Source organism: Staurois parvus, unplaced genomic scaffold, assembly GCF_062004578.1.
Source record: "Staurois parvus isolate SC_StPar_1 unplaced genomic scaffold, SC_StPar_1.0 ptg001090l, whole genome shotgun sequence".
In the NCBI taxonomy this organism is placed as follows: domain Eukaryota; kingdom Metazoa; phylum Chordata; class Amphibia; order Anura; family Ranidae; genus Staurois; species Staurois parvus.
This window is the reverse complement of record NW_028318886.1, coordinates 810056-825256: the sequence shown is the minus strand read 5'-3', so window position 1 is coordinate 825256 and position 15201 is coordinate 810056. Positions and strand designations below refer to the sequence as shown.

Below are 15201 nucleotides of genomic sequence, written 5' to 3'. Positions count from 1 at the left end.
ATATATATATATATATATATATATATATATATATATATATATATATATATATATGCGCCCCTCCCAGATAGTCAGATTATCCATCAGTACACCAGTAATCACATTTAACTCCTTGATTGCCAGAAACACGCTCACATACACAACAAACCTCCATTGCTAGTATAGTATATCACTATCTTTGATCAGATCAGAATTATACCAGTGTTCACATTAGTATAGTGTCCCCAAAAACTCAGCGTTAGCGGGATCAGCCCCGGCACCTGCCAGCACCTGTATTTAGCCCTTATGCTTACCCCCCCCCCTCTCCCCCAGCAAATGCAGTGTCATTAGTCCACTGTCACTTGATACATTGCACTCAAGACCGCAGTGTTCGCACAATCAGGCCTGATCTCTGTTAGCACTTGTCGGTAAATTTTCATGATTCTCATATGCAGCAGAGTGCCAATACTAGTGCCGCTCTACCTTTTTTTGAACTGGTGAGCACCAGCGGCCTGGTCTTCCACATACCAGCACTACAGTATCACTTGGTGACGTGGCGAGTCTCATAAGTGCAGTACAAGCTGGTGCGGTGGCGAGCACAAGTATTGTCCTGCAACCACCATGAATTCACACACCGTAGAGTCCCTAGTGTCCTTCCGGATGTGCTTGCAAATCCCGATTGGCAGCCCGCAAATTATGCAGGTCCGGTACTTCCCCCCATTCACTGCCCAACCTGGAATTCAGGTGGAAACCGCAAATGTAACTACTCCTCTTGATTTTTTGGAGCTGTTTTTCACGAAAGATCTGTATGCATTGATTGTGGATCAAAGCAATTTATTTGCACAACAGTTTATCGCTGCCAATCCAAATTCAAACCTTTCCAGATCATTCGCATGGAAACCCATTACGGTTTCCAAATTTAAAGTTTTTTTTGGACCTAACCCTCAACATGGGGATTACTATAAAAAATGAATTGTGGTTGTATTGGTCCACAGACCCAATTCAACATATGCCAGTGTTCTCTGCTGCCATGGCCAGGTATAGATATGAGAGTATAATATTTTTTATGCATTTCAACTACAATACACTCTGTCGTCCTCGGGGGGCACCCTAAATTTGATCAGCTCTACAAAATTTGGTCCCTCGTAAACACCTTAACGAAAAATTTGCAGATGTCTATACTCCCCAGCAAAACATCTGCATTGAGGAGTTCCTCATTAATATTTCAGGTCACCTTGCATTCAAACAATTTCTCCCCAGCAAGCACGCCAGATATGGGGTCAAGATGTATAAGACCTGTAAGAAGGCCATCTTAGAAAGGGGAAAAAGCCTGCTTGAGAAATGAGAATGTCATTCAGCTGCAGCACCGACTTGCTTATTCTGACAGGAACATGGTCTTGCTCTCAGAATATATAGATAAGTAGGTGTGTGCAGTGCTGTTGGATGAGATTTTTCATCCACAGTTAAAAAAAAAAAACGCATGTATGCTGAAGCATGGGGTTCCGGGGTGGACAGTGTGCCCACCATTAGAAGTGGGTGGATGCAGGGCGGTATATTCTAATGGGGGGCATACCACACACTTTCTCTGGCAGAGATTTCTTCTCTTTTTTTCATTCAGCCCACAGGCTGCATTAAAAAAAAGAAACATAGCATATACACCCAACAGGGACCAGCGATGTACTGGTACATCACTGGACTTTGAGTGGTTATACCAGGATGATGCCTGTGTCGTTTTTTTTCAGCTGGGAATCGTATTTCATGTAAAAGCAATCCTAGTGGCTAATTAGCTGCAGGATAGCTTTTAGAAGCAGCGGGAGAAGATGCCCCGCTGCCTTCCACGTCCTTCTCGGGCAGTCTTGTGTAATCTGGGGAACCTGAGAATGCAGCCGGTGTTTCTTCCAGCTGACCATAGAGCTTATTGGAGACTGGAATGGTGCCAGTCATCTCTATAGTCTAAGAAATCGGAAGCTACGAGCATTTCATCACTTCAGTTTCGCAGGATATAAACAGCGCCATTTGTAAATTGGGAAAGCATCTGATCACACCTATGTTGGTTTGATTAGATAATGTAAGGGCAGAGGAAATATCTAGAGTCTAATAGACCCCAGATTTCTCAAAAATATGACAAAATAAAAATGAAAGGGACAGTGTAAAAATAATAAATCAAAATAACTTAAACAAAACCACCCTCGCCCAGAACCCTAAACCCCCGTCCCGTCCAGAACCCCCCACCCTCCGCAATAGACCTCTGTAAATTTAAAATGGTACCTTGTAAAGGCTTTTAAAGCGTTGCCTATGGATATTAACCACTTGAGCCCCAGAGGATTTACCCCCCTTAATGACCAGGCCTTTTTTTGCTGTTTGGCGCTGCACTAATTCAAATGATAATTGCGCGGTCATGCAATGCTGTACCCAAACGAAATTTACGTCCTTTTCTTCACACAAATAGAGCTTTCTTTTGGTGGTATTTGATCACCTGTGCGCTTTTTATTTTCTGCGCTATAAACAAAAAAACCACGAAAATTTTGAATAAAACCAATATTTTCTACTTTCAGCTATAAAAAATATATCGTAAACTCAAAGTTAGTCATAAATTTAAGCCAAAATGTATTCTGCTACATGTTTTTGGTAAAAAAAAATCCCAATAAGTGTATATTGATTGCTTTGTGTGAACGTTATAGCATCTACAAACTATGGTATAGATACTGTAATTTATGCCTTTTTTTGCTATACAGCGCTGCACTAATTCAAATGATAATTGCGCGGTCATGCAATGCTGTACCCAAACGAAATTTACGTCCTTTTTTCACACAAATAGAGCTTTCTTTTGGTGGTGTTTGATCACCTGTGCGCTTTTTATTTTCTGCGCTATAAACAAAAAAAACACGAAAATTTTGAAAAAAAACTATATTTTCTACTTTCAGCTATAAAAAATATATCGTAAACTCAAAGTTAGTCATAAATTTAAGCCAAAATGTATTCTGCTACATGTTTTTGGTAAAAAAAATCCTAATAAGTGTATATTGATTGCTTTGTTTGAACGTTATAGCGTCTACAAACTATGGTATAGATACTGTAATTTATGCCTTTTTTTGCTGTACAGCGCTGCACTAATTCAAATGATAATTGCGCGGTCATGCAATGCTGTATCCAATCGAAATTTATGTCCTTTTTTTCACACAAATAGAGCTTTCTTTTGGTGGTATTTGATCACCTGTGCGCTTTTTATTTTTGGCGCTATAAACAAAAAAAACACGAAAATCTTGAAAAAAAAACAATTTTTTCTACTTTTAGCTATAAAAAATATATTGTAAACTCAAAGTTAGTCATAAATTTAAGCCAAAATGTATTCTGCTACATGTTTTTGGTAAAAAAAATCCCAATAAGTGTATATTGATTGCTTTGTGTGAAAGTTATAGCGTCTACGAATTATGGTATAGATAATTTGAAATTTACACAGCTTTTACTTTCTGACCGCCCATCACATCTCTTGAGGTGCTAAAATACCAGGATAGAACAAACACCCCCAAATGACCCCTTTTCGGAAAGCAGACACCCTAAGCTATCTGCTGAGAGACATATTGTGTCCATGGAAGATTTATTTTTTTTCCACAAGTTTCTGGAATATGACAAAAACGTTTTTTTTTGTTTTTTTTTTACACAAAATTGTCATTTAAATTATTTATTTCTTGCACAAGCCATAGGTATATGTGCAATTATACCCCAAAATACATTCTGCTACTTCTACCGAGTATGAGGATACCACACGTGTGACACTTTTTGGGAGCCTAGCCACATACAGGAGTCTGAAATCCAATGAGCACTTTGAAAGCCTGAAGGTGCGTAACTTCTTCATTTCACTTCCCCACTACCTATCACAGTTTCGGAGGCCCTGTAATGCCAGGATAGCACCAACCCCCCTCCAAATGACCCCTTTTTGGAAAGTAGACACTCCAAGGAATTTAAAAAGAGGCATGGTAAGTATTTTGCAGATCTCATTTTTTCTCACAAGGTTTTGAAATATAAAAAAGAAAAGAAAAATATATTATTTTCTTTCTTCATTTTCCAAAAACTTGTGGTAAAAAAATAAATTCTTCTATTGATTCAACATGCCTCTCAGCAAATAGTTTGAGGTGTCTACTTTCCAAAAAGGGGTCATTTTGAGGGGTGGGGGCATTTTATGCCCAGCATTAGAGGTTTATGCCACACATCACTCACTCTTCTAACCACCTGAAGACCAAGCCTTTTCTGACACTTTTTGTTCACATTAAAAAAATCTGTATTTTTGCTAGGAAATTAAAGTGAACCCCCAAACATATATTTTTTAGAGCAGGCACCCTAGTAAATAAAATGGTGGGTGGTGCAATTTTTATCTCACATATTACTTACTCAGCGATTTTTCAAACGCAATTTTTTTGAAAAATATACACTTTTTAATTTTAATGCACAAAAACACAATATATTGGCCAAATATTTGGTATGATATAAAAGATGATGCTATGCTGAGTAAATAGATACCAAACATGACATGCTTTAAAATTACGCATGCCCTGTGCAATGGCGACAAACTGCATACATTTTTAATATCTATAGGCAACGCTTTAAAAGCCTTTTCAAGCTACCATTTTAGATTTACAGAGGAGGTCTAGAGCTATAATTACTGCCCTTGATTTGACGTTCGTGGCGATACCTCATATGCATGGTGCAATCGCTGTTTCCATACTGGCAAAGGGTCAACGCTCACGACCGCAGGTGTGCGCGTGCGCGGATGGGCGAGGGTCCTTTTTTTTTTTTTTTTTCTGATTTAATTATTTTTACACTGTCCCTTTAATTTTTTTTTTTTAATCACTTTTAATGCTATCTCAGGGAGGGGGGGGGGGGCATTTTCTCCCGCTGCTTGTAAAGGCAATTCTGCAGCTAATTAACCACTAGGAATGCTTTTACATGAAAGCCCATTGCCGGCTGAAAAAAATGATACCAGGATGATGCATCACCCTGGTATAACCATTCAGAGTCCAGTGATGTACCAGTACGTCACTGGTCCTTGTTTGGTGTATATGCTATGTTCTTTTTTTCTTTATGCAGCCTGTGGGCTGAATGAAAAAAAAGAGAAGAAATCTCTGCCAGAAAAAGTGTATGGTATGCCCACCATTAGAAACCTCCCTCAATCCACCCACTTCTAATGGTGGGCACATATGAAATGTGCCAACAAATATAAAATATATATGCCGAAACATGGGGGCCATCCACCCACTGGCCACCCCAGGCCCCCATGCTTTGGCATATATTCTCTTTTTTTTAACTGCGGATGAAAAATCTCATCCGACAGCACTGCACACACCTACTTATGTCTATTCTGAAAGCAAGACCCTGTTGCTGTCAGAATAAACAGGTCAGTGCTGCAGTTTGACGTTCCTGCAAAGAAATCAATAATGGTTAACAATAAAACATAAACTCAATAAAACAACTTTATAAGGAAAAGTGTGTGGTGGTATGCCCACCATTAGAAACCTCCCTCAATCCACCCACTTCTAATGGTGGGCACACATGAAATGTGCCAACAAATATAAAATATATATGCCGAAGCATAGGGGCCATCCACCCACTGGCCACCCCAGGCCCCCATGCTTTGGCATATATTCTGTTTTTTATAACTGCGGATGAAAAATCTCATCCAACAGCGCTGCCCACGCTGACTTATGTCTATTCTGAGAGCAAGTTCCTGTTGCTGTCAGAATAAACAGGTCAGCGCTGCAGCTGAAAGCATTCCTGCAAACAGAAATGGTTAACAATAAAACAACAATAAAACAGTGAAAGTCAAACAATCACAAAAATGACAACAACAAAAAAAACTATAACTATTTTTGGTTTTTACATTTTTTTATTTTTTTGGGGGGTATTTGTACTTTTATTTATTTTTAACTTTTTTTTTTCAAACTTCAAACATTTAAACAGCTGGTAGGGTCTCTCCAAATGCGATAGCCAGTTTCCTGACTACCTAACATCTTTCGAGACCCTGTGTAAATGTGCCCTGATCTGTGCCGTGCTGTACCCTATACTAATAGTTCACTAGTGTATGGTAGAGGCGGAAGCAGGGCTTGATGCAGAGGCCAGGTTCGCCAGGACAGGAGGGACAACAATAGCGGCTGTCACGCCTAATTCCACGTTTGCTGCAGACACGACATCTTTTTTGGGGTCTTCTTTGGATTGGGGTACCAGGAATGGTATCGGGAAAATGTCTCTCATGCAGATGGCTAACTGCATCTGGGAGAGGGATTTGGGGCGCAGCACCTTCTGGATACAAAAGGGTCCTGATGTTCTCTAACTGGAAATTTAGGTATGATCCACTATGTCCAGTTGCTTTATAGAGAACAAAAGCGTTCTATACAGCCAATTGAAATAAATAAACTGACACTTTTATGTACCAGCGTTTGGATTTTCGGGAAACTAAGTACGGCTGCATCATCTCGTCATTGAAGTCCACCCCTCCCATGTTAAGGTTATAATCGTGGACACAGAGGGGCTTCTCAACAACACCAGCTGTCGTGGTAATTTGGACTGTCGTATCTGCGTGAATGGAAGACAGGAGGTAAACATCCCGTTTGTCCTTCCACTTCACTGCAAGCAATTCTTCATTTCTCAAGCAGGCTTTTCCCCCCTTTTTAAGACGGGTATTTACAAGCCATTGGGGGAAGCCTCGGCGATTAGATCGCACAGTGTCACATGTGCAAATTCCCAAATTGAACAAATGTCTAAATAGTGGCACGCTTGAATAAAAATTGTCCACGTATAAGTGGTACCCCATATGAAAATAGGATGACGCCAAGTCCCAAACTATCTTGCCACTGCTCCCCATGTAGTCTGCGCATCCGGGGGGCTCCAAGTAACTATCTTTTCCCTCGTAAATCCGAAACTTACATGTATAGCCTGTTGCCCTCTCACAGGTCTTTATACATCTTGATCCCATATCTGGCACGCTTGCTGGGGAGATATTGTTTGATTACAAGCGGCCAGAATATTGAATGAGGGACTCATCGATGCAGATGTTTTTCTGGGGAGTATACACATCTGCAAATTTTTGGTTAAAGTGATTTACGAGGGGCCGAATTTTGTGGAGCCGGTCAAATTCAGGGTCACCCCGAGGACGAGTGAGTTGTCGTAGAAGTGCATAAAACGCCTTATCGTCTCATATCTATGCCTGGCCATGGCAGCAGAGAACACGGACATGTGAACAAGAGGGTCGGTGGACCAATACAACTGCAATTGATTTTTATCATTAATGTCCATGTTGTGGGTTAGGCCCAAAAAAACTTTAAATTCGGAAACTGTAATGGGTTTCCATGCGAATGGTCTGGCAAGGTTTGAATTTGGGTTGGCGGCGATAAATTGTCGTGCATATAAATTGCTTTGATCCACAATCAATGCATAAAGATCTTCTGTGAAAAACAGCTCAAAAAAATTAAGGGGAGTATTTAAATTTGCTGTTTCCACCTGAATTCCGGGTTGGGCAGTGAATGGGGGAAGTACGGGTGCTGCAGAATTTGTGGGCTGCCAATCGGGATTTGCAAGCACATCCAGAAGGACACTAGGGGCTCTACGGGCCTGTCTGCGAATTCTTGGTGGCCGTGGGACTCTACTTGTGCTCGCCACCGCACCAGCTTGTACTGCACTTATGGGACTCGCCACGTCACCAAGTGATACTGCAGTGCTGGTATGCCTACGACCAGGACGTACTAGGCCGCTGGTGCTCACCAGTTCACCAAAAGATACTGCGGCACTAGTACTGGCACTCTGCTGCATATGAGAGTCATCATGCATTTGTACCACCTCAGCAACCTGTGAATGGGATCGGGTACGCCTGACGTTAGCAGGGACCACTTCCTCGTCGTCTGAGCTACCTTTCAGGGTGCCGCTGCTGTCTATATGTTTGTATTCTGAGCCTGGTTCTGCCAGTGAGTCTTCCCCTTCGCTCTCACTTGACATGCTCAGAATCCTATAGGCCTCTTCACTAGGGTACCTTTGCTTAGACATTTTGGCCACTAAATTTACAGGTACCTAGTGCAACTCATGGGAAAAAGAGCGCCTGGCTGTCAGGGACTGCTTGAACCGCTACAAAAAATTTACCGACAAGTGCTAACAGATATCAGGCCTGATTCTGTGAACACTGCGGTTTTGTGTGTAATATGTATCAAGTGACAGTTATCTACTGACACTGCACTTGCTGGGGGAGAGGGGGGGGGGCGTAGGGGCTAAACGCAGGTGCTGGCAGGTGTTGGGGCTGATCCCGCTAACACTGCGTTTTTGGGGATACTAAAGTAATGTGAATGCTGGTATAGCGCTGATCTGATCAAAGATATTGATCCAATCAGACACTATACTAGCAATGAAGGTTTAGCGTGCAAGTAAGCGTGTTCCTGACAATCAAGGGGTCAAATGTGATTATTTGTGTACTAGCGGGCAAACTGGTGCTATCTGGGAGGGGTGCTAAAACCATCGGAAGTCACCAGTGACACTAATACAGTGATCAGTAAAAATCTGTTCACTGTAATCAATGACACTGGTGACAGGGCAGTGAAGGGGTTAACTGGGGGGGGGCGATCAAGGGGTTAAATGGGATTACTGATGTACTGGCGGGTAAACTGGCACTATCTGGGAGGGGCGCTAACACTATTGGAAGTCGCCAGCGACACTGATACAGTGATCAGTAAAAATTGGTTCACTGATCAGTGACACTGGTGACAGGGCAGTGAAGGGGCCAACTCAGGGGGGAGGGGGGGGCGATCAAGGGGTTAGACGGGATCACTGGTGTATTAGCGGGCAATCTAGCGCTATCTGGGAGGGGCGCTAACACTAACGGAAGTCGCTAGCGACACTGATATAGTGATCAGTAAAAATTGGTTCACTGATCAGTGACACTGGTGACAGGGCAGTGAAGGGGTTAACTGGGGGGGGGGGGAATTAAGGGGTTAAATGGCTTTATTGGTGTACTGGCGGGCAAACGGGCGCTATCTGGGAGGGGCGCTAGCACTATTGGAAGTCGCCAGCGACACTGATACAGTGATCAATAAAAATCGCTTCAGAGATCAGTGACACTGGTGACAGGGCAGTGAAGGGGTTAACTGGGGGGGCGATCAGGGGGTTAAATGTGTCCTAGACTGTGTTCTAACTGTCAGTGTGCTGTTTTACTCACGTTTAAATGTCTCTTCTTCTCTGTCTGGAACGGAATGTGTCCAGGCAGAGAAGAATGACATCATATCCTGCCCTGTGTAAATGTCAACACAGGACAGGATAGGACAGGGACCGATCATCCGATTTCAGCCAGAAATCACTGGGTTCATTAGGGTGTCTGCTTTAAAAAAAATATGTTTGGGGGTTCAAAGTAATTTCCTATCAAAAAATACTGATACTGTGCACAAAGTGTCAGAAAAGGCTTGGTCTTCAGGTGGTTAGAAGAGTGAATGATGTGTGGCATAGACTTCTAATGCTGGGCATAAAATGCCTCCATTCCTCAAAACGACCCCTTTTTGGAAAGTAGACAGCCCAAACTTTTTGCTGAAAAGCAGGTTGAGTCAATAGAATAATGTATTTTTTTACCTCAAGTTTTTGGAAAATGACTAAAAAAAAATTTTTTTTTTTTTTTTACACAAAATTGTCACTTAAATAATTTATTGCTCACACATGCCATGGGTATATGTAGAATTACTCCCCAAAATACATTCAGCTACTTCTCCCGAGTATGGGGTTACCACATGTGAGAGACTTTTTGGCAGTCTAGCCAAGTACAGGGCCCCAAAATCTAATAAGCACCTTCAGGCTTTTAAAGAGCTTTATTTCCTCATTACACTTTTTGACTACCTATCACAGTTTCGAAAGGCCCTGAAATGCCAGGATAGCACCAATCCCCTCCAGCCCCCCCCCCCCCCCCCCGACACCCCAAGGAATTTGATAAGCATGGTGAGTACTTTGCGGATCTTGTTTGTTACAACAGGTTTTTTGAAAATGTAGAATGAAAAGAAAAACATATTTTTTCTTTTCTTTTTTATATTTCAAAAGCTGATCTGCAAAATACTCACCATGCCTCTTTTTAAATTCCTTGGGGTGTTTACTTTCCAAAAAGGGGTCATTTGGGGGGAGGTGGATGCTATCCTGGCATTTCAGGGCCTCTGAAACTGTGATGGGTAGTGAGGAAGTGAAATGAGGAAGCTATGCACCTTCAGGCTTTCAAAGTGGTCATTGGATTTCAGGCTCCTGTATGTGGCTAGGCTCCCAAAAAGTCTCACACATGTGGTATTCCCCATCCTCGGTAAAAGTAGCAGAATATACTTTGGGGTGTAATTCCACATATACCCATGGCTTGTGTGAGCAATAGATCATTTAAGTGACAACTTTGTGTAAAAAAAAAAAAAAAAAAAAAGTGTCATTTTCCAAAAACTTGTGGAAAAAAAAAAAAATCATCCATGGACGCCATATGCCTCTCAGCAGATAGCTTAAGGTGTCTACTTCTTCAGAAAAGGGGTAATTTGGGGGTGTTTGTACTGTCCTGGCATTTTAGCACCTCAAGAAATGTGATAGGCAGTCAGAAAGTAAAAGCTGTGTAAATTCCATTATCTATACCATAGTTTGTTAATGCTATAACTTTCACACAAAGCAATCCATATACACGTATTTAGATTTTTTTTTCCAAAAACATGTAGTAGAATATATTTTTGTCTAAATTTATGAAGAAATTTGAGTTTTTTGGATATTTTTGATGACAGAAAGGAGAAAATATTGTGGGTTTTTTCAAAAAATTTTTGTTTATAGCATGAAATGTAAAAAGTGCAAAGGTGATCAAATACTACTGAAAGAAAGCTCTATTTGTGTGGACAAAAAGGACATAAATTTCATGTATGTAGAGTATTGCATGACCACGCAATTGTAAGTTAAACTAGTGCAGTGCTGTATAGCAAAAAAAAAAAATGGCGTAAATTGCATCTATAGCATAGTGTGTAGAACCTATAACTTTCACACAAAGCAATCCATATACACTTATTGGGCTTTGTTTTACCAAAAACATGTAGCATGATACATTTTGGCCTAAATTTGACTAACTTTGAGCTTACTATATATTTTTTATTGTAAAAAAATATCATTTTTCTTTTTATTTATAGTGCAAAAAATAAAAAGCGCACAGGTGATCAAATACCACTAAAAGAACGCTCTATTTGTGTGAAAAAAGGACATAAATTTCGTTTGGGTACAGCATTGCATGACCATACAATTACCAGTTGAAATAATGCAGCACCGAACAGCAAAAAGAGGACTGGTCAGAAAGGGGGGTAAATCCTCTGGAGGGCAAGTGGTAAAGTGGCACCCATTGATTTAAAGTGATTGTAAACACTCACCTTTTAAAACATCCCATTCAATTTTAAATAGAAATTAAAGGCAAAACGTCTTTCTATAGATATAAAAATATGATAAATATCTTTTCTTCCCTTTTTTTTTTTTTTTTTTTTTTTTATAGAAGTGATCACATTCCATCTTTTCTCAGCTGCATAAGAGCTGGGGGAGTAGAAACAGTAATCTTTCCAGTGAATGGCTGGAGGGTAGGTTCAGGACAAGTCTGACGATAGGAGGAGAGCACACAGAGTTCCCAGCATAGATAGAGAACGGACTGTGCTGTGTTCTCCTGCTTAGTGTGGTAGGAAAGCAGTGAGTCTGGCAGGAACACCAGGGATTTCACACAAAGGAAGCAATACAAAGATAACAGAATATTTTTCCATACAAGCATATGGTACAGCTGGCATGTATCAGGAATATTAGTTTTTGGTTTTACATATTCTTTAATGGTTTCCCAAAACAGTTATGTTCAATGCATGCCGTGAATTATATCTGTCACTTTTGCTTGTGATTTCAACCAAACTATCAAACCATTAAATGGCTGGTGTCATAACTGATAACATGCAGAAGTGTGGCAACTGCAGATCAAATAGAGGCTAATATGGCTGGGTCCTTAGCTGTGAGGGATAGGAGGGTTTGGTATCATTTTAAGCTGTCATCATACGTTAAAATCAGATTGTTCAATCTCCCTTACTTTTTCTAACAACTATACAATATAAGGCCCCTTTCACATGGGCGGTTAGATATCAGCTTTTAGCTGCAGAACTTATTTACCGCAGCTAAATGCAGACAATGCATCTCTATGGCTCTATTCACACACTGTGTTTAGCTACGTTTCCATAACATATGGTTTCATGAGTTTAGGAAAAATAAAGTTGACAGCGTCCTGGAGCAATTTACCATAGCTATCTGTACATAAACACAGTTAATCGCACTACAAAGAAAAAATAAGTAAACAGTTGCTATGAAAAAGGTGAGTTACATGCTCCCTTTTACACAGAAGTAAACAGTTGCTATGAAAAAGGTAAGAATTTACTAGTCGCATGTAAACGCACATAATCGCAGATAACGCAATGTACAAACTCAAGTGATCTCTGCGCCTGGAGTGTTGGAATTTCAAAATAAAAAAAACATGCATTTACAAGTAGCAGAACATCCGCCGTGTGAAAGAGGCCTAAGAGCATGAATTGGATAGTTTAGGGAAATCCTCACACCACATGGTTGTTTGTAAACCCGAGGGAGGTTGTACAGATATTGTAAACTCAGATTGTAATATGAGTGTCAAGTTTTAGTCTGCGATTTAAAACAAATAAGTTAAATTCTTAAACTGGCAGAATTAGCCCTTGTAGGGCAAGTTAACTGCCTTGTTTTAATACCAGTTCCACCAGCTATACAGACTCCAATTCCTTTCATTCCCCTACTGCTTTGTTCAGCCAAGAGTGAAGAAAAGAATCTCTGTAAGCTCCATGTTCCAGCTTGTAACTGACAATGTCACAGCACCCAAGCCCCCAGTGCTGTCATTTGGAATGTACGGGAGTGAGTTACATGCTCCCTTATACACAGAAGTACTGGGTTTTTTTTATTTGTTGCTGGGGACTGAGCCCAGTAGCAGAGGAGCAAACAAAAAGGTAGGCATTTGCTGCTTGTGCAAGAAAAATTTATACAAATTATTTTTACGTTTTTTTCTTTGGTAGAAATAAATAAGCTTGTTGCTCTCCCCTGCTTGACAGCTATGCTTCAAACTTTAAACCTTAAACTAAAACCTAATTCCTGTCCTCAAGACTAAGCTAATGAAGCCTGTAAGCCTTAACACACAAATAACCCCTTGATTTATTTACAGGTGAAACTCAAATTAGAATATCGTGCAAAAGTTCATTTATTTCAGTAATGCAACTTAAAAGGTGAAACTAATATGAGAGAGACTCATTACATGCAAAGCAAGATAGTTCAAGCCGTGATTTGTCATAATTGTGATGATTATGGCTTACAGCTCATGAAAACCCCAAATCCGCAATCTCAGAAAATTAGAATATTGTGAAAAGGTGCAATATTCTAGGCTCAAAGTGTCCCACTCTAATCAGCGAATTAAGCCATAACACCTGCAAAGGGTTCCTGAGTCTTTAAATGGTCTCTCAGTCTGGTTCAGTAGGAATCACAATCATGGGAAAGACTACTGACCTGACATTTGTGCAGAAAACCATCATTGACACCCTCCATAAGGAGGGAAAGCCTCAAAAGGTAATTGCAAAAGAAGTTGGATGTTCCCAAAGTGCTGTATCAAAGCACATTAATAGAAAGTTAAGTGGAAAGGAAAAGTGTGGAAGAAAAAGGTGCACAAGCAGCAGGGATGACCGCAGCCTGGAGAGGATTGTCAGGAAAAGGCCATTCAAAAGTGTGGGGGACTTTTACAAGGAGTGGACTGAGGCTGGAGTCAGTGCATCAAGAGCCACCACACACAGACGGATCCTGGACATGGGCTTCAAATGTCGTATTCCTCTTGTCAAGCCGCTCCTAAACAACGTCCGAAGCGTCAGGCCTGGTCTGTTGCTCGGTGGTCCAAAGTCCTCTTTTCTGATGAGAGCCACTTTTGCATCTCATGTGGAAACCAAGGACCCAGAGTATGGAGGAAGCATGGAGAGGCACACACTGCAAGATGCTTGAAGTCCAGTGTGAAGTTTCCACAGTCTGTGTTGATTTGGGGAGCCATGTCATCTGCTGGTGTTGGTCCACTGTGCTTCATTAAGTCCAGGGTCAATGCAGCCGTCTACCAGGAGATTTTGCAGCACTTCATGCTTCCTTCCGCAAACGAGCTTCATGGGGATGCTGACTTCATTTTCCAGCAGGACTTGGCACCTGCCCACACTGCCAAAAGCACCAAAACCTGGTTCAATGACCATGGGATTACTGTGCTTGATTGGTCAGCAAAGTCGCCTGACCTGAACCTGGACCTTGGGGCATTGCCAAGAGAAAGATGAGACATGGGACTGAACAATGCAGAAGAGCTGAAGGTCGCTCCATAACACCTCAGCAGTGCCACAGGCTGATAGCTTCCATGCCACGCTGCATTGAGGCAGTAATTGCTGCAAAAGGGGCCCAAACCAAGTACTTTTCAGAGGTCCGATATTGTTCTATGTACAATCCTTGTTTTATTGATTGCATGTAATATTCTAATTTTCTGAGATTGTGGATTTGGGGTTTTCATGAGCTGTAAGCCATAATCATCACAATTATGACAACTCACGGTTTGAACTATCTTGCTTTGCATGTAATGAGTCTATCTCATATATTAGTTTCACCTTTTAAGTTGCATTACTGAAATAAATGAACTTTTGCACGATATTCTAATTTTTTGAGTTTCACCTGAATATTGTCTTGCATCTGGAGCAGCTGCTTAAAATGGTTACACTGCTATCAGCTGGGCAACTAAAGACACCAGCTTGAAGAATGACTGATCCATTCTGCGTTTACTTCTTGATGGTGCAGGAGCCTTCGTATAGCAGTACAGGTTCACTTTATGCACTTTTAACTTATAGATCTACTGTATATGCATTTCAATTGGCTCTTAAAAGCTGCAATCTACAGTGTAAGAAATTAGGAAATTATGGGAAATGTTCTCTGTTTCTTTATCAGGTTAATTTGCAGTACTGGGTAGTAATGCACCCTAAACGTGCCTCATCTCAAGTTCGGGAACTCATAAGTATGTTTGAGAAGATTGCTGGTTCTGTTGGTATGCGTGTAAACCAGCCCAATACCATTGAACTGAAAGATGACCGTGTAGAGACTTATGCACGAAGTATCAGGTCGCTGATTGAGGGGGAGGTAAGACATTCATATTTTTTGTTT

The 15201-nt window shown here is 41.0% G+C and overlaps 1 protein-coding gene across 1 annotated transcript in view; it reads left to right on the top strand.

Moving 5' to 3' along the window:
• PIWIL2 (piwi like RNA-mediated gene silencing 2) overlaps nt 1-15201 on the top strand; it is a 502914-nt gene that overhangs the window by 310425 nt on the left and 177288 nt on the right. Inside the window, exon 13 of the mRNA XM_089658746.1 lies at nt 14989-15177. Coding sequence (XP_089514872.1) covers nt 14989-15177 — 189 coding nt within the window. The remainder of the gene's footprint in view (nt 1-14988; nt 15178-15201) is intronic.